The sequence below is a fragment of the Chelonia mydas genome, chromosome 1, assembly GCF_015237465.2.
Source record: "Chelonia mydas isolate rCheMyd1 chromosome 1, rCheMyd1.pri.v2, whole genome shotgun sequence".
In the NCBI taxonomy this organism is placed as follows: Eukaryota; Metazoa; Chordata; order Testudines; family Cheloniidae; genus Chelonia; species Chelonia mydas.
Genome location: NC_057849.1, coordinates 145,016,197 through 145,043,700, shown reverse-complemented (window position 1 = coordinate 145,043,700; position 27,504 = coordinate 145,016,197). Strand labels below are relative to the sequence as shown.

At 41.5% G+C, this 27,504-nt stretch overlaps 1 protein-coding gene across 9 annotated transcripts in view; it reads left to right on the top strand.

Moving 5' to 3' along the window:
- Positions 1 to 27,504, top strand: part of DMD (dystrophin) — a 1,912,888-nt gene that overhangs the window by 1,755,361 nt on the left and 130,023 nt on the right. For all 9 annotated transcript variants that reach the window (XM_043538015.1, XM_043538014.1, XM_043538013.1 and 6 more), the window contains one exon: positions 2,713 to 2,773. In XM_043538015.1, the coding sequence (XP_043393950.1) occupies positions 2,713 to 2,773 (61 nt within the window). The remainder of the gene's footprint in view (positions 1 to 2,712; positions 2,774 to 27,504) is intronic.

The window sequence follows — 27,504 nt, the reverse complement described above, 5'->3', positions numbered from 1 at the left end:
CAGTTTCTCATTTGCAGTACTGCATCCACTCCCAGCACTAGATGAGCATTTATATAAAGTGTGTGTCTATGTCTAATTGGCCAAACTGTTTGAGTATGTAGAGTAAGTAGATAGTGCCCAGAACCCTTTCTTCATATGTATAAGGTGTCCATAATTTTGCTGCAGATGATATGGCTGTTGGCCTCAGAAAGGAGTGTATTGATGAAGCTGTACTTTTCTATTACCCTGGTTTTCTATCACCCTCCAGTCCACCGACAATGTCTCTGCCAGACTCCTCTTTCTTGCCACTCCTGCTCCATCATCACCTTCTTTGAGTCCCTTTACTGGCTTCTCATTTTCATCCAAAAGTATCTTAAACTTTTGTCATCTGCTCCAGCCCATATCTCATTTTGGTTGCATGTTACTCTCCTTTTTAGACTCTCATAAGTGCCTCTATGTATCTCGCATGCTGCCCTTACATCTGATTTTTTCTTCCTGATATTGTTTGCCATGCAACTTCCCTGACCTCCTTCAAATCCCTCCTCAAAATGTATTTATATATCAGCAGTCCCACAAACAATGATCCACTAGTTCCCTATAAACTATTTAAAAATGTGTTGCATATCTTCTTTCCAACTCCTTTGCTCATGTTATCTTTTTACTTGAATTTCTGAGGTGCAATGAGATGTATTCAAAGTAGGTGGTGTATTTTCTTTATTCAGCTGATGGACTTTTGTGCATATGTGAAGTGTGGATACATTTGTTCCTTTATTCATTCGGGCTGTGATTTGACTTTGTTTTAATATCTGTTAAAACACCCAGACCCTGGGATATGCATTTTTTAAGTAGATCAATCTAAATGACTATATATAGAATACCGAGCCAAGGTGGGTGAGGTAATATCTTTTACTGGACTGACTTCTGTTGGTGACATAGACAAGCTTTTGAGCTACACAGAGCTTTTCTTCAGGTCTGAGAAAGGTACATAGGGTATGTCTACACACAATTAAAAACCCACAGCTGGCCCATGCCAGCTCACTCGGGCTCATGGGGCTCGGGCTAAGGAGCTATTTAACTGCGGTGTAGATGTTTGGGCTTGGGGTAGCCTGGGATTTGGGCTTGGGGAAACCTGGGCTCTAGTATTCTATAGAATTTCCAGAGCTCGGGCTGCAGCCCAAGCTAAAACGTCTACATTGCAATTAATGGTCCCTTAACACGAGCCCCATGAGCCCAAGTCAGCTAGCACGGGCCAGCTGCAGGTGTCTAATTGCAAAGTAGGCATACCCTCAGAGTGTCAGGGCTAAATACAAGTTGGAACAGATGGTTTAGCATAAATAGCTAACACCTATTGTAAGAGATGAATCAAAGTGAAGGGGCCTGGTCACGCCTCTGCAGTCATAGCACTGAAAGGGGGAAGGGTCAGTGGGTTACAAATGATTGTAATAAGCCTTAGATACAGTGTCTTTATTAAAACTGTGATTTTTAGAGTCTAGTGAAGTTATGAATTTTAGCTCCCAGGCTTATCTCTGGAAGGTGTTTGGCAGGTTTCCTTTGAGGATGAGGACTGAAGTGTCAGATATAGCGTGAATGCTTTGTGAAAAGTGTTCACCTGCAGGTAATATGGTGGTTTTGTCTTTTATCCTTTTTCTGTGTGTGTTCATTTGGGACATTGTGATTGTCTGTTTTCACCCATAGTTGTTGTTGGAGTATTTCGTGCACTGGATGAGGTACACCACATGTTGTGAAAGGTGTGTTGTGAGAGTATTGATCTTCATAGCAGTGGAGATACGTCTGCAGGTTTTGCATCTATTATTATGGCAGGATGTGGTACAACTTTGAGCCGGTGGATCCTGGTTTGAAGGGAGCTTGCTTCTAATAATGAGCTTGAAAAGATCATAAACTCTAAGTACTAAAGAAGAGCTTTCAGAATATGGCTCAGATCATCAGCAAGCAAGAATTTCCATCATTTGAAAATATGTCCTACCCATATTCCTTTTTCATAGAAAACATTATTTACAACATATTTTCACTATACTCTAAATTGATGTTGGTACTTAATGCTGTGAGAGTCTAGACTGAGAAAACTGCTATTATCTAGTGCCATTCGCTGATGGGTTTAACACTTTTTTGATGTGATCATGCCGACATCTTCTGCACTGCTTGCCATTTTTGAAAGACAATAAAACACATGAACATTTAATAATGTAGGAAATAAAAATGAAATAGGTCTCTATTTAAAACAAATAATCAGGAGAATATCATCTTACTGGGCTGCTAAATGTCTTTACTTGACATAAAATGTAAACCAGGGTGTAATTTTGTTCCTAGAAGGATGAGAACAGTTGATCAAATAAGAGGTGAAATTGAAGAAAAAACAACAGAAAGCATTACCAAGAGGTACCCCGTAAAAGAACTCACCAGAAAGACGGATAGGTGCTTGTTCAGCTCCTTATCTCTTTGTTAAGTTTAGTAGTCAAAGAGGTTTTTGCATTTATCTTTGCAGCTGAATGAGTTCAATTTCACTCAGATTAGGACAGAAATTTCAGAACAGCAGGTTAATCCTTCCTGCCTTCATGGGTAACTGAGCAAACAGACCCATATCGGTGTCTCCAAGTGTAAAATTGTAATTCCAGAGATTAATGTTGTCTTTTCTGTTTGCTTTGAACTTGACCTCCATGTCTCTCTTATTTTATTTATATATTTATTTATTTATTTATTTATATTTGTTAACAGCTTCTGTCCAGGGTCCCTGGGAGAGGGCAATCTCACCAAACAAAGTGCCCTACTATATCAAGTAAGTAAAAATAATATTGATTATGGCTATTTAATAGTCTCATATGTGTGATAGTTACCGTATATACTCATTCATAAGCCAAATTTTTTTTAGTAAAAAAGGGAAGCGTCAGAGAAGGGGGTCGGCTTATGAACCGGTATAGAGCAGGAGAGGTGGGACACAGCCCCTCCCCCAAACAGAGGGAGCAGGCAGCACAGCCAGCAGAGCCAGAAGGGAAGAGGCAGGCCCAGAGTCTCTCCGCTTCTGGCCACGCTGCTCTCCCCCCAGCCTCCGAAGCAGCTGCAGCTCCAGGGTTGGCAGGCTGCAACCGCGCCGCCTGGCCTGCTGGAACAAGCTGCGGCCGCGACACCCGGTCTGGCCCACCGGAGCAGGCTGCGGCCGCGCTGCCAGCCTGCCGGAGCAGCTCCGGCCAGGCCAGAGACATCCTCCCCTGGCCCTCCCCAGATAAGGTGGGAAGGGATGGGATGGGGAGAGTGTGGGGGTCCCAGGCTAGGGGTAGGGTCATGTGGGGGGTAGTCACAGCGATTACTCCCCTGACCCCCATCCCCCCCCCCCCCCCCCCCCCCCAAAAATGTCCCCACCAGTTGCTGTCCAGGCCCGTCAGGGTAAGCAGCTGGCTCGCCGGGACACTTTGTTTACTTAGGTTTACCTCCGTGCGTGCTGACGCTTGAGGTAAACAAACCATCTCAGCCCGCCAGTGGCTTATCCTGATGGCCTGGGAGCCAAAGTTTGCTGACCCCTGAATTATAGGGTCGATTTATGAATGGGTCATAAAAATTTTCCATTTTTACTTATCTATCTTGGGGAGGTTGACTTATAAATGAACCGGCTTATCATCGAGTATATACAGTAATTATTTCTTTAATCTGTCCTGATACAATTCTTGTGTTGTTTCAATGGGAAGGACAAAAGTAGTGAAATATGCAATAAAATATCAAATATAAAAAAAATAAAAAATAAAACATGCTGGTGCTCTGGGGAGCTTCCTTTAAAAAAAAAAACAGATAGTTGTTGAGTTATGATAAAGCAGAGTACCTTTCATGTCATTGCAGCAGTCATCTGAAAACTCTAGTAAAGCTGTGGACCACATGGTTCATACTTGATTCCTTTATATTTGGTTCCTTTCTCCATCAACAGTGAGAACGGGAGGTTTTGCACTACCACAAGCCAATCAGAATTTTCGTGAATGATTTGATGTTGAAAGCAGCCACGTATAGTGCAATTGAGAAATCTGCAGTTTTAGCATCATTGTCCTTTTTCTTTAACTGACCTTTTTAAACTATCAATTGTGAACACCTTTAGCAACATTGTTTGGCAGAATCTGTTGTTGAAGGACAACAAGGGAGAAATTAATATTAGGCACAGAATAACAAACTAAGAGGAAACTTTAAAAACCCAGGAGGAGCTCACTTTTTCATGCCTCGGATTATCCCACTACACAACAAAAATAAGGGAAAATAAATTACTCCTTCATGCTCTAGTTTTTCCATGTTTCTAACATGTGCTGTGAGCTGTTTATTCACTACAGCCTGAAAAAAAAATGCTGCAGTACACAGGATGAAGTTATTGTGTTAACAGAGCCTGCAGTGCAAATGACTAAAACTTACGTGTCTGTATTTGGGTTACAGTGATCCATGTTACACTGCACCATCTGTTACAATAATGAATGCCCTCTACAACAGACAGAATCTAAATTCTTCAGTATGGCCACCTGATTGCTATGGCACTCTAGTCCTGAATTTTGTAGCAAAATGTAATTTCTGTGGCAGCTTCAAAATTGAGGGTTTATTGAATTAAATGTAAAAATGAATAACAGTCAGAACTAGAGTACTCCCGAGTATTATTTATTTTTATATTAAATTAGTTTGCTGCTGCCCCAAATTTTAAATTTGCTGCAGACATTTATATTGGCAACGAATAATTAAATTGAATGGGGAAAGCTAGAAGTTTTGACACATGAGTCGGGGTCTTTTGTGAGAGGGAGTTTGGGGTTTTGGCACCCCTGTCACAGCTGAGGCACTGGGGAAAGGGATACATCTCCTTTTCCCTCCCCCTTGAGGTGACTTGACATTTTGGTTAGAGAAGCTTGAATTCCTAATATCTGACCACAGCAATTCTTCACGGCAGCCAAGAGCCCACTGCACCCCTCAATCACTATATCTGCCACTACTTCCAACAGCAGTAGATGTACACACTAGCTGAATGTTAACGCTAAAATGATCAATAGCAAAATAAACATTTTATTTTGTCCTTCTTAGTTTTCAGAGTCAGTGCCCCATTACAGCTATTGTTTCAGGCCATTCGCAGACTCAGGAAAAACATACTTCAATTGTTTCCATTTGGTTCACCCAGGGAAGGTTATCTTCCCAACCATAAAGGCAAGTAACATAACTTCTGTAATGAAAGCTTACATTCTGTGGCATGCTGTACAGGAGCACCTAATAGCTGACCTAGCGATCTAAGACAGATATCTGAGGTATTTGTTAGTCCTAGTGACTTCCCTGTTCCACCTGTTCCCTGCTCCAGCTTTAAGACTACTCCGCTGATTTAAATGTTTCTCTTTCCTTTCTCCTTTCTTCCCCTCATTTAGCATTTCATATTTGCCATCGCAAAGCTGCCAGTTATTCTTAGCTTTTTCAACCTTTAAACAATGTTTATTTAGGCATTACTTTTTTCATCTTGCTTATCTTTAATTGTTACAAGAGTTGCCATAAAGGTGTAACAGGAGGGTAAGTATCATGCCTGGCCCTTTTCTTAATATTTATGTAATTTTCCTTTCCATCTTCAACATAGAATACTCAGGCCACACATAAGAGCACCCTTTGCTAACTGAATTTGCTGCATATGTTACTGGTTTTGTGTTTTATCAATTTCCCTCTTGATATTTAGCTGTTTTAATTCATCAATTTCACATTTGCAACGTCACAGCATTTGATGAGTCCATAAACCAGGCAGTACTTAATACTAAATCCTCAGCGATAACATTCCAGACTTCTTAGTGTTAGGTCACTCCAAGCCCTTTGAAATTGATAGTTAAAACTTCATTTTTATACAGTTGATTAGTCTGTAGCAACCAGCCACCGCTAAAGTTCCTGAAGAACTGTAACATTTTTAATATTTCCTCTCCCTTGGGCCTTATTCCTGCCAGCGTCTCTTTTACCTTATTTCAGTACAGCTTTCATTGCTACTGAAAATATAATCACCAACAATGTACAACCTGTTACGACTGCTTTTCCTACTCTATGCCATTTTGTAGTTTCTTGGCCTATTGTCAACCTCATGAAAATTGCAATATAATGGCCTTTTACCAGCTGCTGCATTCTGTTAGGATTTCTTTCACTTTTTTATGTGGTTTGTCCCATATGGATAGGCCAAACTGAGCCACAGTTAACACTCACCTTGCCTGCTTCCCTAATGAGTTGAGAAATCATATTTCTGTATTCCAGGCTATCAAAGGTACCTTGGATTCTAAAGTAGCAAATGGATTTTCCTCTCTGCGTGCTGAATACCTGGCTGTATGATGGGCTATCAAGGAAAAAAAAATACGTCTGCACGTTGCTATGTGAAATCTTTCTTAACTACACTACATCTAACCCCCTTTTTTTCCATCGGCAGTCTTTTTCTCGTTATGCTGATGGCCTTCCTGTTCTTCCTGTCAACCAAAAAAAGTTACTGTGAAACCCTTAAGTACTCCAGAGATCGCATCTTATTTTATACTGTATAATTTACAAGTAATCCCATTTTTCCTATTGCTAATACAGGCTTTAAAGGTTTACATTAGTTCAGAGGTGGGGAAAAGAAACATGTAAGTAGACTGCTGTTTTGCCAGGCCTCTTCTCTAAGTCCCTGACCCTGCAATTGATCCGCTTGGGCAGATCTGTGAGCCCTGATGGCAAAATCAAAATGGCTTAGTGTACGTGCCGGGCCTTCCTGCATAGAGGCAGCTGGGGGATTGAAGGCTGCCACTAATAGGAAGCACCATTTCCAGAGAAAAATGGGTTCATATAATATACCAGAAAAGTCTGGTGAGTGAGAGGCCTCAGACAGTTAAGACACAGTGACACTTTAAAAATGTTTTAGATTTTTATTTAAATCTCTTACTTTAGCTTTTAGTAAGCAAAAAAGTGATCACCAAACATAAGAAATATAAATAGCAAATAAAAAAAATACAAAGCAAGAAGCCTATTAAAATGTATATACATGTACATATGAAATGAGTGCAGAGAAATATGTCTTAAATTCTAAGAACAGAATATGAAGAGAAAAAGAAGGTAAGAGGAGGAAGCCCACATGTGGAAAGGACATATTGAGGTGGTAAGGTTAAAATCATGTTACCCTTTTCTTGAACTGTTTATTATGCCATAAATGAAGGTTTTTCATATCCAAAGGCAGAAGGAAAAACAGCCACGTGAGCTGTATATGCATAATGGAAAACTTCAGGTGTAGTTCTATAGCATTCATTTGCTTTCCATATTTAATGAATGCTTTGCTGTTTTTAAATTTAATTTTCTTAGTGGTAGTAATAATGCACATTTTCACATTAATTTCTCCTTATATCTGTTTCTTAAAGTTATCAATGAAAGGGGTAAGCATACTGCATCAAATACTTTAATGTGGTCATTTAGGGTTAAATCTTTTATTCTTCTTTGAGTGCTGTCCCTGTGGGTGCTCCACTTCAGGGGTCAGTGTGTCCTGGTGCTGTCAATCAGAGATTTATGGTAGCAGTGTCCACATGGGTCGCACGTGAGCAGTAGGGACTTAGTCCTGAGCATCTCCTCAGGCAATATGCAAGGGTGCCGGAACAATTTATACAGTGGGGATGCTGAGAGCCATTGAACCAAACTGTAAACCCTGTATAGAATGGAAACCACTTCAAGCCAAGGGGTGCTGCAGCACTCCCCCGTGCCTCTAGTTCCAGCACCTGTGGCAACATGCCTCCACCTCCAGCACCAACATCGTAGTTGGCACCAGTAGAGAAAGCAAAATTGGTACCGACCAATTAGGAGTCACCAATTATTCTGCTCTGTTAGCAAAATATGATTGATAACTATGGGGAATTGAGCTCTTACACTGAGGAGCTTCCAGAGGAGAAACAAGCACAATTCAAGGCCATTCCAAACGAGTACCAATTTGTCGCTCTCTCAGCCCTCCAAGCAACCTTGGATGTAGCCGACATGGCAGCCAGAACCACGGCCAGGGCCTTAGTGATGCGCTGGGCATCCTGGTTGCAATCCTCGGGCATTCCCAGAGAACTCAAAACCAAGGTCGAAGACCTGCCATTTGATCAAGAGAAATTGTTCTCAATCAAGATGGATGAGGTGCTCCATTCCGTGAAGGATTCTCGAGCCACCCTCCGCACTTTGGGGATCTATACTCCACTGGCGAAGAGAAGACAATACCAACCTTATCAGAGAGCCAGAGATTCCTCTTCCAGCCAACAACAACAGCAGCAATACGAGAACCAATGACAACACGAACGATTGCAGCAACGGAGAGCACCTCAATCTCAATCATGGACTTCTCAATTGGCTCCACCCAAGCCACAATTTTGACGTTTTGGTTGAGTGTCTGGACAACCTCTCTCACCAGACAGCGCTTTCACCCGATCCCTTCCCATGCTTTGGTCACTGCCTTCACCAATTCTACCACATTTGGGCATCAATAACCACAGACCAATGGGTGTTAGAGATCGTACGATCGTGATATGCCATCCCCTTTACCTCCCATCCACCTACCCTATCCCTCTCCCTGTCCCTCTTCAGGGACCCTTCTAAAGAAGTCAATCATCTTCTACAACTACGTGCCGTGGAACGAGTACCTTCTCAATACAGGGGGAAGGGGTTTTACTCCCACTACTCCTTGACCCAGAAGAAGAATGGGGGATGGAGACCTGTCTTGGATCTTAGGAAATTCAACAAGTTTGTACACACTCAAAAGTTCAAGATGGTGTGCATGATACTTCCAGTGCTGCAAAAGGAGGACTGTTTTTCAGCCCTCGACCTCCAAGATGCTTATTTTCATATTACCATACATCTCGCTCATAGGAAATTCCTGTGATCCACAGTATGACATGAACACTTCCAGTACAGAGTACTACCATTCCGCCTATCCACGGCACCAAGAGTTTTCTCCCAAATCCTAGTGATCGTAGCAGCACATCTACGCGAACAGGGAATAATGATCTTTCCCTTACCTGGACAATTGCCTTCTCAAAGGCCCTACTCAACACACAGTCCAGACGATAATCACACTATTCAGGGATCTAGGACTACAGATAAATGAACAAAAATCCACTCTAATCCCTGCCTAACAACTGGACTTCATTGGAGCACACCTCAATGCCATAGAAGCCAAGGCATCCCTGCCCCTGAACAGATTCACAACTCTGACAAACCTTATCTCAGAGGTGAGAGTCAGCCCCCAAATACCAGCTCATACTGTCCTGCAGCTGCTAGGACACATGGCATCCACAACGTTCGTGGTACGACATGCAAGACTATGTATGTGCTGCCTAAAGGGCTGGTTGAGCTCGGTTTACATACCCAGTAAGCACAGCCTGCACAAATGATTTACTGTACCACCTCATCTCCTGGACACTCTATACTGGTGGACAAGACCAGGAAATGTGTGCATCGGCATCCTGTTCCAACAGGAACCCCCCTCAGTAGTGATCACGACGGACACTTCGCTGACAGGTTGGCACACCCACATACATCAGCACACAGTTCAAGACAAATGGTCTTTCGCAAAGACTCAGCTATACATCAGTCTGCTAGAGCTACTTGCAGTCCACAATGCCTGCTAACACTTCCTACCTCACATAAAGAAAAAATCCATTCGTATCATGACCGACAGCACTGCCTGCATGTTTTACATCAACTGCCAAGGAGGCGCTCGATCACACTTGTTTTGCACTGAAGCCATGAAACTGTGGAACTAGTACATACACCACAACATAAACATTTTGATCTCCGACTTTCCTGGCTTTCATAACGTGGACACGCTAAGCAGGTACTTCTCTCGAGACCACAAATGGGAAATTAATGGGCAGTCCTGCTATCTATATTCTGCCAGTGGGGCACTCCCCTCATTGACTTGTTCGCATCTCCGACGAACCACAGATGTGCAATGTTCTGCTCGAGAGCAGGAATGGGACCCCAGTCACTGGGGGACGCCTTTTTCATCGCATGGGATGCACAATTCATATATGCTTTCCCACCGATTCCTCTGATATCACGCATGATATGTACACAAGATACGAACAGATAAGGCCAAAGTTATCCTCATAGTCCCAACATGGCCCGCATAAGCATGATACCCCTATCTGATGTGCATGACAATACACTCCCCTTGTCATCTGGACCTACTGTCTCAGAACACTCTTCACCCGAATCCAGAGAAACTTCACCTACAAGCATGGCTCCTGCATTGTTTCATCATAGGAAACTAGCCTGCTCGGAACAAGTTAAACAACTATTACTAAACAGCAGGAAGGTGACCATGCATAATACCTTCAAAAATGGAAGAGATTCTCCTCCTGGTGTCAAGGAAAACATGTGGCAGCCTCCACAACACTACTACTGTTAGTGTTGGATTACCTACTGGAGCTGAAATGCTTGGGTTTAGCAATGAGCTTAATCAAAGTCCATCTTGCGGCCATTACTGTGTTCCATCATGAGATTGACAGGACCTCGATCTTTGCAACCCAATTACGAAACACTTCCTCACGGGTCTCCAGAACATCTACCCAGAAGATCACTAACCTACCCCGGCCTGGGACCTCAATCTGGGGTTGAAATGTCTCACCAGACCACCATTTGAACCCTTAGCCACCTGCTCCCTGCTATATTTATCCAGGAAAGTGGCATTTCTGATCACTATTACTTCTGCCAGATGGGTGAGTGAGATAGGGGCACTCATGGCCAACCCTCCCTACACAATATTCTTCAAAGACAAGGTCACACTGCATCCGCACCCAAAATTCTTATGAAAGGTAGCATCAGCCTTTCATATGAGCCAACTAATCCATCTGCCCACAATCTATCCCAAGCCTCACAGGACTCAAACAGAAGCCATCTTACATACATTGGACATTAGGCATGCATTAGCATTTTACCTTGACAGGACCAAACCTTTCCGGAAATCCCCTAAACTCTTTCTACTATTGAGCATTCGAAAAGCTGCGCAATATCTACTCAATGACTGTCTAAATGGATCTCCATGTGTATGCAACAGTGCTATCATATTCAGAACACGGACTCTCCTGCACACACCAGAGCGCATTCTACATGATCGATTTCAACCTCGATAGCGTTCCTAAACAATATTCCAATATTAGAGATTTGTAGGGCGACCACTTGGGCCTCTGTCAACACATTTACTGAGAACTAGGCAATCACTCAAGACTCCAGGGCTGATGCCATAGTTGGCCTAATCATACTTACCTCTACAACTCATATGAACCCGAAGTCCCTCCTACCTTCCAAGGAGTACTGCTCTAGAGTCATCTGAAGTGGAGCACCCACAGGGGCAGAACTCAAAGAAGAGAAAGTTACTCACCTTCTGCAGTAACTGAGATTCTTTGAGATGTGTGTCCCTGTGGGTGCTCCACTGTCCACCCTCCTCCCCTCTACCAATGGCACCACAAGACGCCTACTGCGCACGCGCAACCCGCACAGACACTGTTACCATAAATCTTTGATCAACGGCACCGGGATGCACCGACACTTGACGTGGAGCGCCTACAGGGACACACATCTCAAAGAACCTCAGTTACTACATAAGGTGAGTAACCTTCTTTTCCAGTGCACAGCTCAAGTAACACAGGAGAGATACAAAGGATACACTCACACATCTTAAACCACAGATTTAATTGGTAGGCAAGCTGCTCCACAACTCTTTCTGTGGGACTGCAGTGACTACTGGTGGATATTATAACCCACCTACATTGAGAAAAGAATGGCCACTAGATGTATCTAGGCATCACCCATTGGCCCAGCTCTTCCTCTGGCCCTCATTGTGGGGCATAGGAAAAAACTAATTAGCTATACCTTTTTCGTCTTCACATATTCTTACCATATGGTTTTACCCTGTGCACATTGAACCCAGGCCAGTTACACAGTTTTAAGGGACCTTTTACAGGCATGCAATGGGGAGAAGGGTTTAGCCCTTAAATCTGAAATATACCTTCCCTAAAGCAGCTAATGTAGACCCAGAAGTCAGATGGTGTCCGGTCTATGTGCTGTAGTTTTAGTAGTTGTGATTTCTATTTTTGTATTAATCTCTGACATTATCCTTTCTTTGTACAACTGACTTCACAGTTAATCATGTCTGTCTGCTTATCCTCCTGCAGTGCCTGTTCTTCCTCTAGCTATGAAATACTTACCAAGGAAATTGTTACCAAGGAAATATTCCAAATTATTTCCCAGTCACACTTTTTTCTTATTCAAATTATAACAGTTCAGTGAACTTTGTCTTCCTGAGGGAAATAACACCAGCTGGATTCTCAGGAGCGTGGTTATGACTCCTTGAGAGGGTCCATATAAATTAACTTTGTGCTGAGTACACTGTATAGAGCACCGCCTTCTCCTTCCTGTTAGGACTCTCCTAGATCTTCCACTCTCCCAATGGTGTGTGTTCTCTAACTCTATCTGACTCCAGTACATCATCTTCTAAATCCATGTTTTTGTTAGTTGTAGGTTTGCTCAGTCTTTCCGTACTCCCTCTCTGAGAAATCATAGGCTAATTTCTATAACTCGGTTCTTTCCTATCTTAATTTTTGATCACGCATGTAATTGTTGTTTAACTTCTCACAGTTTTAGTGCACAAAGAAATGTGTATGTGTACACTGCACTAAAAGTCCTGGGGCTCGCACCGTGGGGCTATAAAATTGAAGTGTAGACATCTGGGCCCAGGCTCTGGGACTCCACGAGAAGGCAGGGTCCCAGAGCCTGGGCTCCAGTCCGAACTTGGATGTCTACACTGCAGTTGTATAGCCCTGAAGTCGTACCCCCATAAGCTTGAGTCAGCTGACACAGGCCAGCTGCGGGTGTTTTGTTGCAGTGTAGACATACCCTACGAGTTTACCGCTTTCCAATTAAAAAAGAAAGAAATGATTTTCACCTTTTTCAACCTTCTGAGAGGATGAATGATTCTATCTGAATTAAATTATACTAACAGAATAATTAACTAAAGGAAGTTAGTGTCCTGGTAAAATCACTGGATTTAACAGTTTCTTCTGAAGAAGCTAGATTATTGGGGTACTCAAAAGCAAATAGGCAATATTTCTCAGACACGTGTAAATAAAGCGGTGGAGAGTTATAGCGATAAAATATTATATGTATGTAGTGAGTGGGGTGGTTCTTGTTCCCCACAAGCAGTGAAACCATGAGTAAGCTATTAAATCATCTTATATGAGTTTGAGTAAGCCTATATACCACACCACCTTAAGTTCTATGTGTGCCATATGTTTAACATAAAAACTACTTTTAAACATTTTTGAGATTTTCTTTTTAAAACACACAAGTACAGCTTTTTTCTTATTCCTCTGCCTGAAAAACTCATACCAGGAATCCAGCTATACAGAACTCTGAGGGAGGGAAAAATATAAACGATGCATTTTTAAAACCTCTAAAATGAACTAAAATAACTTTTGCATGTGTAAAAACATGATTACTTTGATGCAGTAGCTCAGATTATTCCAGAGGTTGAGTCATGTGTGGTTTGTCCCAGTACAAAGCTGGGAATCACACTTTCCAGTGTTTAAAACCTCTTGTTTAGCTTTGCAAGAATGTGAAATTTTGGTCCTTAAACCCATCATTGGAATTATCATTGAATATTGCCTGTTCTTCAGTTCAGATTAATGGAATTATTTGGGGACAAAGGAGGAGACACTTTTAGTGACAGGTTGATTTGAAAACAAGTGTACCTTTGCAGCTCCATGGTTTGGACTGCTAGAATTATTGAAGATGATTCAGTGGGTATAGAGCAGGTGAGAGAGTCAAGGGATTTGCAATTTATCAGACAGATATCTTCACATATGTGGCATGTATCTAGGAACACCTCCCACACACACTTAGCAGATGGCCAATCCAATCGCATGGGGAAGCAGCTGGCCAAGAAAGCTCTTTGATTCAGGTGCCTGATCCCACATCATTGATGGCAGGAGGGCTGGCCAGACTCCAGAACCAACCCTGGAGGGTGGCTAGCAGGAGACGTCAGGCTAAGTGGGGAAGCAACTGGCCTTACACACCTTCAGTCCATGACTTTAATCACTGCTGAGATGGCAGAAGGAGAAGGCTAACTTTGTGTTCTGAAGGTTGATGTGGTCAATAGTAGACAGTAGATAAGATCAATATGATATGGTCAGTAGTAAGCTTTGTGTTCTTAAGTTTGATATGGTCAATAGTAGACCCTGCACTTGAACTCCTCTGGCTTCACTCACTGGTAGAATAGATCAATGTGTACATTCTATCTCTATTCTACGCAAACTTTTTTATTGCTCGAGAAAGTCAGAATCCAACACTGACAGTGCTACTTTAAAGGGATATGTGTGGAGTTAACAAGCTATTTGTTCAATTCAGAATTTTCCTTCTTAAAATAATATAAATGTATTGCTTATTAAAGAAGGGTATGACAGCCCTGACTGGCAGAATGGAAGCTTCCCTACTCAGCTGCATAGTACTTCACTGCTCCATAGTCCTGATCTGTAATGGCCCTGCTATTTCAATCTTCAGTCTTTAAGTAGCAGAGTATTGTGCCAAAGTGTGTATTAGTTTGATGATGTATGACACGTCTACTTATGCTTTGTCCATCAAAGTCATTTCCTTTTGTGACTTAAACAGGGTTTGATCTAGTGGTAAAAGGCCGGGTGCACTAACCCAATATATCATCTCAGTTTTGTATAAAATAGAGTTTAGTTTTCTCCTTATGCAGGCTATTTTAGTTCCTGAGTAGAATTTCTAAAGATTCCCACTATTTTTGCTTATATTAACCTTCTGACTCATTTCATGAGGTCTTTTTATTGTAGCCACTAACAGTAACAAAGGAGGTGATTCACGTGATGGTACTTCATCGCAGCTTGATAATAGCCAGTTGAAAGCGACTGGTAACTTTTTGCTGGGGCATCACCCCTCACAGTGGTTGGCAGCTGGTGTAAATCACCATAACTCTTTGGACTTAATGAAACAATGCTGATTTACACCAGATGTTCATCTGGCTCAGCGTTCTGCCCGCTAGACCTGGGAAGGCGAGGCTGAGCCCGTGCAGCGTATTATCTTTTATTCTGATCACTGGTACCGTTGTTGACATTTATTATTTAAATCTGCTCTGTGTATTCCCCAACTCATTTTCCAATCAATCACAAAGTGTTAAAGTTATAAAAGCTAAATATCAATAATTTTCCAATTGATTTACATGGAAATCTACTCTCTTCTCCCCACCACCAAAAAAAATTTTTTTTAAATGAAGCGTTCTTAGTCAAAATGCCCCACCACTGATGAAAACTTATAAATTTCTGTGGAAAACACAGTATATTATCAAACATTACAGAGGCCAGTGATCATGCAGTGAGCGAGAGATTTTGTACAGTTGATACTTAAAATGTGTCCTTCTGGTGACATAGCTACTATTCTTGCATATTTATATCATCCATGTCTTTCATGTCTTGTTTGCTCAATTTACTAATAAGCTGGTAAACATATTTTTTTTAAGTTCAGTTTAGCTTCTAAAAATTGAGCTGTATTATTTCTGCTTTGTGCATCATTATTTAGAAACTAGTAGCAAATGTGAGTGCAAAATTGCAGAAGAGGAAAGAGGATGAGGAATTTTTAATGTAATTAAAGGAAAAGTATGAACATTTTAACCCAATTAAATCCAGTCCTCTTTTGGCTGGGGTGAGGGTTCAGGGAGCAATAAGTGAATTATTAATTTAGCACAATAATGTAAAAAAATGAATCTTTGATATTGCACTATGAGACTGTTACCATATAGTTTTGGAGTTCAAATTAGGAAATCTTTTACTTTGTATTATAGAGTTTAAACTATTATTCATTATCAGTTGTACGTGATTTTTTTTTGCTTATATTTTGTATTTTACTTCAGTTGTTAAACATAGTATAAAATGACTGTTACATATCACCAAAAGCAAAAAATTACCATGTCCAATATATTCTTGTTGAAGTAGAAGTAGATTTACACATGTAAAACCTGGCCCTATTTTATATGAGTTATGGCAGAACTACCATAAAACTGCACTGTCATGTACTTAAAATATGATTTTACATCTGCTCTTGATAGCTGCAAAGTTGTTATTGTATAGTTCAATCCAATATCGTATCAAACATCTGTGTTTAATGAGCAGGATTCAGACATAGGAATTATATTTGAGTTCCACTGTAATGCTTTGAACTTGAAATGATTAGATACATTAGGAAGAGAAAAAGAAAGATCTTACTGTTGAGGGGTGGGGTTTTTTCCCCCCAAAGATCAGTTATACTCTTAATTTTGATGATAGACAAACAGAAGACCGTTTCTGAAAATTATTCAGTGAGACCTTCCAGGAGTGGGAAAGGAGTGTGGTTTTACATATTCCTCTCATGTAGACCAGACATAATCCTCATCTTTCACCAGAAGATTGGCAGTTTCTCCATGACAGCAATATTTTTTCATTTGGCAAAGCCACTGTCTAGTCTTTGGTTCAGTCTTCTGTCTGCTATACCACTAGTTCAATGAACTAACAGTCATTAATCCCCTATTCTGTTTGGTGAAAATTTCATGTGTTCTACATCTTAATAATAGGGCCAAAATTACTTTTGGGCTCAGCATACCTACCATCTCATTATCTCCTTAATGATCATATCAATCTAGTCTAAAAAAGTTTTGTATTTTTGCACCACCAATAATGGTGTGTCCCTTATGGAAAAAGTCCTATCGATTTTAATATGGATAAAACTACAGAGTAAAAAGGTAATGGCCCATATATACGACCCAATATTCAAACCCAGTTATAATATTTTAAGAGCTTTCATTCAAGATGGTCTTTTTCACAAGTGTAATTGTTCCCTCATTAATTTTAAAGTTGTATTTGTATCATCATTTGTGCCATTCAGTACAGAGTTTGCTCGTCTTCAATATTCTAGTATCTATTGCAATGAAGAAATAAATATAACACTCACAGAAGGTATAGGAATAGAATTTTATATGCAATACAAGAATATTCTGATACTATAGCTGGAAAGGTTCTGATTCTGCAGACAGAGATTCTTTCTGGCAGAGACCAGTTTTTCTGATTTGATTTTCTTTCATGATCATTATAGCTACTACTCTTTGTATCTACCACCGACTAACTCCTGTGTTTGTTCTTTTCCCATTTCCTTAAAGCTATCCTTGAGTCTATCAGATCTCTTTTCTCTTGTGCTTTGGTTCTCATGTGGATAACAATAAGTTCAAATTCCCCAACATTTTCAGCATATTCTCTGCCTTTCTTGTCACATCTCTTGTCCTAGAAGGATAACACCCAGTTTTCTTTATTTGGGTAACAGGTGGCCTTGGGACTTGGTCTTCACTACTGAGTCACCAAGAAAGATTATTTAATCCCTTTTCCTCTCTAGTAGATTGCTTTCAGTAGTAGCACTTAGATAGTTACCTGATGAACAATCAATCTTTGATTCCTCTTCATGTTGATCATTGATTGTACAGTATGTCACTTCTGTGACCTCTTCATCTTGAGACCCTTCAAACAATAGTTTGTCTCTGTATATATGTATTATGGTTAGGCATACTATAGAGTCTAAAATGAAAAAAAAAAAGATGTGTTGAATAATTTGAGAATTTCATAAATGTCAATGTGACTGCATTTTTTCTATAATGATTTTAAGCATTGGGACGGAGACAGTCAGGTTACCTACAGTCACTGTGCTTACTGCTCATTTTCTGAAAAAATAGTTGAATTTTAGAAGAAAATATAATGTTCAGCCTTAGCAACTTTCTACATGCTATACATTTACTTTGAATTTCAAGTATTCATCAGAGAAAATGTATATTAGAAACCCAAGATTAAATATTTTTTTTAAAACTAACCATGAGGAATACTTCCACTGTAATATTCCTGAGTGAATTATTTCCTCAGAGTAGTTTTGATGAAGTAAGCATTGTGATTATTTGTAATTTTTCATGGAAATTCCTGTGCTTGGAAAATGAGACACAGTACAGCTCAGCAAAGGATCATAAGGAAGTAGCACTCTTCATGCACCTCCCCCTCCCCCCAAACATTTCTCAATCACCAGATGACGTGGACAGTTCACTGAGCAAATTAAGACATCTGAAACCTTGCTATCTAATGACCTCCTACTTTGCATGTCGAATTCTCTCCCCCTCTGGTCCAGTGGAGCCCAGATTTGTTAACCTTTTATGTGAGCTGCAAAGGCAATCCTTTTGCTGCGATTTGGGTGCAGGACTAGGTTACTAGAGAAGGATTCAGGTCCCACTAATTTTGTTGTGAGGTTGCTGGAGTAGGTTGTGTATGAATGATGTATGGATCAGTGCATTAAATAATCATAGAATCATAGAATCATAGAATATCAGGGTTGGAAGGGACCCCAGAAGGTCATCTAGTCCAACCCCCTGCTCAAAGCAGGACCAAGTCCCAGTTAAATCATCCCAGCCAGGGCTTTGTCAAGCCTGACCTTAAAAACCTGTAAGGAAGGAGATTCTACCACCTCCCTAGGTAACGCATTCCAGTGTTTCACCACCCTCTTAGTGAAAAAGTTTTTCCTAATATCCAATCTAAACCTCCCCCATTGCAACTTGAGACCATTACTCCTCGTTCTGTCATCTGCTACCATTGAGAACAGTCTAGAGCCATCCTCTTTGGAACCCCCTTTCAGGTAGTTGAAAGCAGCTATCAAATCCCCCCTCATTCTTCTCTTCTGCAGACTAAACAATCCCAGCTCCCTCAGCCTCTCCTCATAAGTCATGTGCTCTAGACCCCTAATCATTTTTGTTGCCCTTCGCTGGACTCTTTCCAATTTATCCACATCCTTCTTGTAGTGTGGGGCCCAAAACTGGACACAGTACTCCAGATGAGGCCTCACCAGTGTCGAATAGAGGGGAACGATCACGTCCCTCGATCTGCTCGCTATGCCCCTACTTATACATCCCAAAATGCCATTGGCCTTCTTGGCAACAAGGGCACACTGCTGACTCATATCCAGCTTCTCGTCCACTGTCACCCCTAGGTCCTTTTCCGCAGAACTGCTGCCTAGCCATTCGGTCCCTAGTCTGTAGCGGTGCATTGGGTTCTTCCGTCCTAAGTGCAGGACCCTGCACTTATCCTTATTGAACCTCATCAGATTTCTTTTGGCCCAATCCTCCAATTTGTCTAGGTCCTTCTGTATCCTATCCCTCCCCTCCAGCGTATCTACCACTCCTCCCAGTTTAGTATCATCCGCAAATTTGCTGAGAGTGCAATCCACACCATCCTCCAGATCATTTATGAAGATATTGAACAAAACCGGCCCCAGGACCGACCCCTGGGGCACTCCACTTGACACCGGCTGCCAACTAGACATGGAGCCATTGATCACTACCCGTTGAGCCCGACAATCTAGCCAGCTTTCTACCCACCTTATAGTGCATTCATCCAGCCCATACTTCCTTAACTTGCTGACAAGAATGCTGTGGGAGACCGTGTCAAAAGCTTTGCTAAAGTCAAGAAACAATACATCCACTGCTTTCCCTTCATCCACAGAACCAGTAATCTCATCATAAAAGGCGATTAGATTAGTCAGGCATGACCTTCCCTTGGTGAATCCATGCTGACTGTTCCTGATCACTTTCCTCTCCTCTAAGTGCTTCAGGATTGATTCTTTGAGGACCTGCTCCATGATTTTTCCAGGGACTGAGGTGAGGCTGACTGGCCTGTAGTTCCCAGGATCATCCTCCTTCCCTTTTTTAAAGATTGGCACTACATTAGCCTTTTTCCAGTCATCCGGAATCAGTAATCAGTTTATGGATCAATAAATTAGTTAAATTGGAATGTAAATTGTTTTCTAAATTTCACATTTGATGTTCAATTAAATAATGGGCAAATACTGTAAAAATCAAAGTACATAAATAAATACCTTGTGACAAATAAGGAAAATTCAACTGAATCAAAAAAATAATAATTTAATCTCACTGTTTTATGTTCTGTTAGGCCTCTATTAAAGGCGTAGCAAGCTGATTTACAATTACATTACCTTAGAGTTCTGGTAGAAAAAGTGACTGTTTAAAAAAAGCTGTCTTTTTACTCACCGGTATCTGATCCTTTTGCATATCAGTGGTCACATTCATTTACTATCTTCTATTTTCAACACCATTTTTTCCCCAGTCACCACTGCAGAGTTAATATAGCAGTATCAGAGCAAAGATGTATTCTATTCTGCTTCATGAATCATCAACAAAATTGTCAACTATATTCTCAGTCCAGAAACTTTGCTATTGAAGATAGTGATGAGAAATTTAATTCTTGAAGATACTGTAGGAATATTAATAATATAAAACCCAACAAATGGATTTTTGGATATTGCTTTAAACTTTCAGGACTAGCAGCAGCTAGAAAACACTTGAGTTTTGATTTGTGAACAGAACTTCATACAAAAGTCATGGATGTAGAATTAATGTTGCACATCAGGATGTCATGTTTCAGAGAAAATTTCAGACTAATCACATAGTAAAGTACATCTAGATGGGACACAGATGTAACTTTTTTTTATGAAAAGGAGGCACCATGTTTTGTAGGACATATCAAAAAAAATATTTTGGAAGCCACAGAGCGCTGGATTATATGATTTGACCATTTTGTCATATTCATATTTTAGCTGTGGTGGCCTAAACAGTTGGAATTAATAAATACCAGGAGGATCGATAAAAAGGCCGATACAATATTCTAAATGAAAAAATGCTACAGAGGAAAAATATGTCAATTTTGCTTTAGATGAGCATGGATTTTAGTCTAGCAATATTTTGCAGTCTGATATCTGCCACCCTAGTGGCTCCATAATCAGCTTTGTAAATTTTTGAGTTTTTAGGGGATGTGGGAAAGAGAAAATGGATTCCCCTACACACATAAACACATGGAAACTGCCCTTAGCTCAGAAAATCAGATTCTGGATATGGTCCATCAGCCCCAGTGACTTTACCCAAGGTTTTCTCTTCAGTTTAACTCTGCTTAATTTAATTTAGCTTGAGGATGTCATCAGTTCAGAATTTGTTGGCTGGCCTAGCCTACATATATCTGATAAAACATAGAAAAGGAAAAAGCTAAAACAATTATAACTACTTCTAGAACTAGATAATAGTAGCAGCGGCAATAGTAAACAGATTACAGCCATAGAGAGTGTAAATGTCCCTGAGGAAATTTGTGTGAGATTTATTTTCAGATATAACCATAGCAATAATGACAATATGAAACAAACTCATAGGATAATGCTCCCTCAACTACAACTTCAATTGTGAAGGTTTAAAATGCAAATCTGATAGCAATCTTAAATTTAAAATAATAGATGCTTATACACATATGATTACTCTTGGGGATGTCTTTGTGCAAACAGTCAAGGGGCAGTCTGATAAATGTTTGAAGCAAAAATTATATGAGCAAGACTTTGTTTTAGACCATGTTTGGAATCCATAAGTAAAGAATAATAAATTGGGTACTGATGGGGCAGATCTGATTAAAAATCTAAACTTTTCTCAGTCCTTAAGCAGGCATGCCTACATTTATAGTAGGTTTTCTTACATTTTGGTCACTATATCACTGGGTGGACAAACTTTTTGGCCTGAGGGCCACATCGAGTTTCAGAAATTGTATGGAGGGCTGGTTAGGGGAGGGGGTCGTGGCCCGGCCCCCACCTCCTATCCGCCCCCCCCCCAACTCCTGCCCCATCCAACCACCCCTTCTCCCTGTCCTCTGACTTCCCCCTGCCACCCCATCCAACCCCCGCCTCCTTCCTGACTGCCCCCGCCGGCAACCCCTGCCCCCATCCAACCACCCCTTCTCCCTGTCCTCTAACTGCCCCCTGCCACCCCATCCAACCCCCGCCTCCTTCCTGACTGCCCCCGCCCGGAACCCCTGCCCCCATCCAACCACTCCTCCCTGTCCCCTGACTGCCCCCTGCCACCCCATCCAACCACCCCCCTCCTTCCTGACTGCCCCCCGCCCGGAACCCCTGCCCCCATCCAACCACTCCTCCCTGTCCCCTGACTGCCCCCTGCCGCCCCATCCTGACTGTCCCCCCAGGACCCCTGCCCCCATTCAACCCCCTGTTCACACCCCCGCCCTCTGGCCACCACCCCGAACTCCCCTGCCCTCTATCCAACCCCCGCCCCAGCTCCCTGCCCTCTTACCGCGCTGCCTGGAGCACCGGTGGCTGGCGGCGCTGCAGCCGTGCCGCCGCCGCCGCCAGCACGCAGCACAGCGCCCCGGGTCAGGCCGGGCTCTGCAGCCGCGCTGCCCCAGGAGCTCACAGCCCCGCCACCCGGAGCATTGCGCCGGCGGCGAGGTGAGGCTGCGGGGGAGGGGGCGAGCCTCCCCGGCCAGGAGCTCTGGAGCCGGGCCGTAGTTTGCCCACCTCTGCTATATAACATGTAATTAATCAGCATTTCATTTAGTTCTGTGTTTGAAAGAATTATCTACTTCCATTTTATGAGCATCATCGTACACTGTAGTTTCCAGTTACACTGAACAAATTTAATCCTGGCACGTGAGAATACCTAAAAGTGTTCATATGAATCCTTTTCCTATAAGAAAAGGAGTACTTGTGGCACCTTTCCTATACTTATGTAAGTTACCATTTAGCCATAGCACTGATTTTAAATTATTTCTCTGAATCCTGAATGTAAGACATTAGTCACTGAATATTGAAAGCTTATGTATCCACACGCTTAATAATAAAGTTCAGTTTTCTTTTCTATAATATAATTCTAGTTAAAATTTATTCCACATTCTGGAATTCCTAATTTAGTAGGTAAGTCCAAAAACCATAGCTGGACTTCAAAAAGATTCATCAACTCAAGCCTTTAGCTCTTTTATTATTTTATCTTTAACTCACAATGAAAGTGTCTACAGGTACAAAGAACTAGCTATAGTAATTTAAAAATACTGCATATAAGATGAAGAAACATTTTCATAGTTTTCTTGTGTGACTCACAAAAGAAATTTTTGCTCTTTCTATGTGACAAGCGTATACAGTTCTTGCAGATATGAATCATGGAACGGAAGTATCTTAGACAGCTTTGAATTGTTTAAGTCAAAAGGACACCCGCTCTTGCAGTGCTCCTCAAGCTAACCTTGCATCATCTTCCCCAATGGGATGAAATTCGGTTTTAGAGGAGTCAAAATAAAGTAGAAATTAACAAAAACAAAGAATTCACAATCTATCCTACTGTATCCGTGACCCCAAAAGAGCTTCACCCCATGTATTGATGTCTTTGTGCTAATAAGCATTAGTAACAACTCACAGACGAAAGATTTGACATAGTCAAAAAAAGTTTTAAAGCATTGTTTGTTTGCAGCTAGAGCTCATTTTTTTGAAACAGGTTTCGTTTGGGATTCTAACAGTTTCCTTGAGCAATTGTAGACAAGATGCTTTAAAACAAGAATGTTGAAAAGTGGTACATGTAACACCAAGTCTCATGAAAACAGAGAGAACCAAGTACACTTGCTAATTTTGCTCATTTTTCTGTAAAGATACGCAATTGTGTGAAAGGCCTCTCAGGACATCATTCTTTTGTAGGAGCTTATCCTTCACTCATCAGAGTCCTTTTCTTCAGCCCTCAAACCTACGCTTGAAAAAAACAAAAACAAACAAAAAACCCACCCCTAATTGCACTTGTCTATCAAACTACTGAGCCTTTTGCCCTGCTCCTTTTTGTCTACAAGTTTCTGGAATTCATCATCTATTTGTATCTCTACTAAATCTTTTCTGGCTTCTGTCCCCTCTACTCTACTTAAACAGTCCTTACTCAGGTCACTAACAATTTCTGGCAGTCTAAGAGTCTCTCCTCTGTTCTCATTCTTCTAGATCTTTCTACTACTTTCAGTACAGTCAATCCCTGGTGCCCCTTCATCTGTTCCCATTGGTTTCAGGACTCATTGTTCTCACAGTCTGCCTTCTACCTCACCATTCACTCCATTAGTGGCTCCTTCTACTGATTTCCCTTACTCTGTCAGATTCTCTCAGGCTTCTGTCCTCAGCCACCTTCTCTTTCACCCTATGTACTCCCGGCAACCTTATTTACTCCCAGAGTTTTGGCTAAAAACTCTGCTGGTGCCTCCTAAATCTACCTCTCTGCCCTCAACCTCTTCTTCTCTTGCCAGTCTTATAGCTTTGACTGCCTGTGCACCATCCCCTGCTAAATGGTGTTGCAGTCTAAAGCTTAATAGACAAGAATGGATCCATCTGACTTTCTTGTTGACATCTCCACTATTGTACTCCCTCCTTTAACTGCCCTTTTGTTTCATTCTCCAATTCTAAGTTTTGTGCTTTCTTTCGTGTTTCCCTTTAACTGTCCCCTTCTCAAATGCCAAACAACCTGTCTTTTCTTTGATACCTCCTTAAAACAGATACCTTTCTCGACTTTTATTTCTGATCTCTCCCAAACATCTTCATCCAGCTTCTCAGTCTCCTAGATTTCTGTATCTATATCAATTAGTAATCTGCTTTAGATGGCAACCATATCTGACAACTACGTTATTGACATTCACAGGATAAATAACTCAGTGCAACTTGTCCCATGATGTACATCAGGCCTAAATTCTACGACAGAAATCCCAGAATTATGTGGCACTACCTCTGACAGTGCTCTCCCTTTTTGCCACCTTCTCCTGCTCCACTCCAGTCTAATAAGTAGAGTAGCTTTTGTGTTATATATGTTTGTCCTAATTAGACAGTAACTGCATTTCTGACCTCTTCCTGGTCTCCCTGTGTGCACCCCCTTGAGAAATAAGGCCTCGTGCCATTAACTATCCCAGGATGGAATCGCACAATTCTCCCACTCTGCGACTGGGCCCTGGGTTACAGCACCCTTTGTATCCACCATTCTTACCCTGCAAGTTCAACTGAATTCAGTCACCCTCAATTCTTCCCTTCAGTCATCTGTGACCAGAGGTACACAGTAATCAGACAGCCTTCTTCAAACCAAAGTGTATTGTTTATTTAGCAGTAGGAAACAAGCAATAGAAAAAAAGGATTTTAAAATAACAGTCTAGACGTGTCTGTCTTACCTGGAGTCCTAGGTTTCAGTCTGGTTTCCCCATAAAAGAGTATTCCCCTTTAAACTCTGGTATAGTCTTTGTGCTCATGGGCCTTGGCAATCACTAATTAAGCCAGTTTCATAGGCTGGCGGGAGACCAGAGCCAGAATCATCAAAGCTAACAGTTCTAGCATTTTTCCTTAAAAAGCTCTTAAATGTTTGTTGAAAAGTGGTTATCTGGAGCCATGCTTCTCCTTTCTGCCTGACAGACCAACAATATTCATTCAGTATACACCATCCCAATAACCAGGCCAATATCCTGTATCAAACACCAGCTCAATAACCGGTATCAATAAATTATTACAGGGCAGCTCCATATTGATCACAGTATTTAATTCAGTTTATATTTAGCTGTCTCTAGATTTATAGATTTCATCGCACTGCAGAATTTTGTGTGGAAAATATATAACTATTGCAGAGATTAATACAGGGGAAGCTGAAAGTTTTGACAAGTAGGCAGGGGATAGTTGGGCTTTTACTGTTCAGGATAGAACAGGTAATTGGTTTGTTTTCGGTACCCAGAAAGCAGCTGACTTTTTTGTTACAGGGCGCGGGAGGGGGAGAATACATCTCCTCTATTTCTCCCTCTTTTGAGATGGCTTTATATGTGGTAGGATGTGGAGGAATCTGAATTCTTCGTTCCCAGCTCCCGCAGGGGTTGACAGCAACGAGCTGCCTCATTGCTCCCTACCCCAACAGTTGTCACTACATGCAACAATGATGGATAAGCACATTAGCTTGCTTTTTTACTAAAAGGATCGTCAGTGAAATAGTGAATGTTGACATTTAAATTGTTAACATTAGGTTTCATTGTTAACACTTCATTGAGTTGTGCGGGGGGGGGGGGGGAAGGGGGAAAGCTCACAGAGCCACCAATCTTGCATTAATGAGTGCACTGCTCAGTGGCCATCAAGTTACTCCTGCCTAGTAGTAGAATCATAGGACTGGAAGGGACCTTGAGAGATCATGTAGTCCAGTCCTCTGCACTCATGGCAGGACTAAGTATTATCTAAACCATCCAGACAGGTGTTTGTCGAACCTGCTCTTAAAAATCTCCAATGATGGATAGATATAGTAGCGCTAAGGCATAAGAGGGAGGGGACTTGTATGTAAATACATCATTAACATAAAAAGAATCACAGTCACGATTGATCTTTGCAGACTCACCCGTTCTCAGCCAAAACCATCTTTTTTTTTTATCCTTTGAGCTAACAATTAGCAGCACTGGGAACCTGAGGACCACAATGACCATTTAGCCTAACGTGCACACACTTTAACTTGTACTGGAGTGATACAACCTTATGAACCCTGCTGCACACTCTTAAATGTTACAATAAAGCAGATCTAACATACACACGGAAAATGTGCATGGCTGACCGAACAAAAAAACCTACATGTTTTCTACATACTTACACACACAAGTGACCTACTTTCCATTCCCACTGCCCAGCCTCAAGAAAGGCATGTGGTAAATGAAATTACCAAAGAAAGAATCTTGGGCCAGATCTACCAATATTCGCCCAGTGCTCTGGCACCACAAAGCAGCTGTAAACATCCATCTTAGAAAGCAGAGCAAAGCAGCCAGAGTCTACCAATGAATCTGCCCCTTCTCAGAGGACAGTGTGGGGTTGGCTCATGACTTGTCTTGAGCACCTCCCTTCCTTGCTATTTTGAAAATCTTTAACTAGTCCCTGATGGACTAGTGGGCAAGTGCCCCCATCCCCTGAGGGCAAACAAGGTCTTCAGAGATTAGCATGAATGGGACCCAAAGAAAGTGCTTCTGTTTAGTGAATTCTTCTATCTTAGGTCTGTAAGGCCTGGATTTTGCATGAGACAGGAGAGAAGGAATTATAGGAAGGAAAAAAATCTTGCAATCTATTAAAAAAATACTTATTTTGTTGCCTTTTGTGATTCTGGTGGGAGAATGTCTTTTGTTGGTATAACCAAGACGAGTACTTCTCAGGCCATTCAGATTATCCAGTACCGATATTGGCCTGTGATAATCTCTTGCTAATACTGTTTGGTGGAGGAAGGGAATTGCAACTCTCTATCTGTGACTCACTGCTCAGATAGACTTCACTTCCAACTCGGCCGTCTCAGAGGTAAGAAATCAGAATTCTTTTCTTTGAGGCACTCTCACATTTACTCCATTTTAATAGTCTGGATCTGCAGTTCTGGGTTAGCAGTATAAAACCTTATATATTTGAAAGCCTTTGTTTCTCCAACAGGTAGTCTATCACATGCTATCCCAGTGTGTTTTCAATCCCAAGAAATTTCTGTATGCCTCCAGCTATTTTGTTCTCAATTTAAAAAAAAAAAGCAGGATCCTTCTCCTTCCCAAAAGTCAGGGGCATCTGGGTTTAACCTTTACATCATCTTCCAAAACTAGCATGAATCTAATGTATACATAATTGCAGTCCCAACAAATGTGGACAATAAGC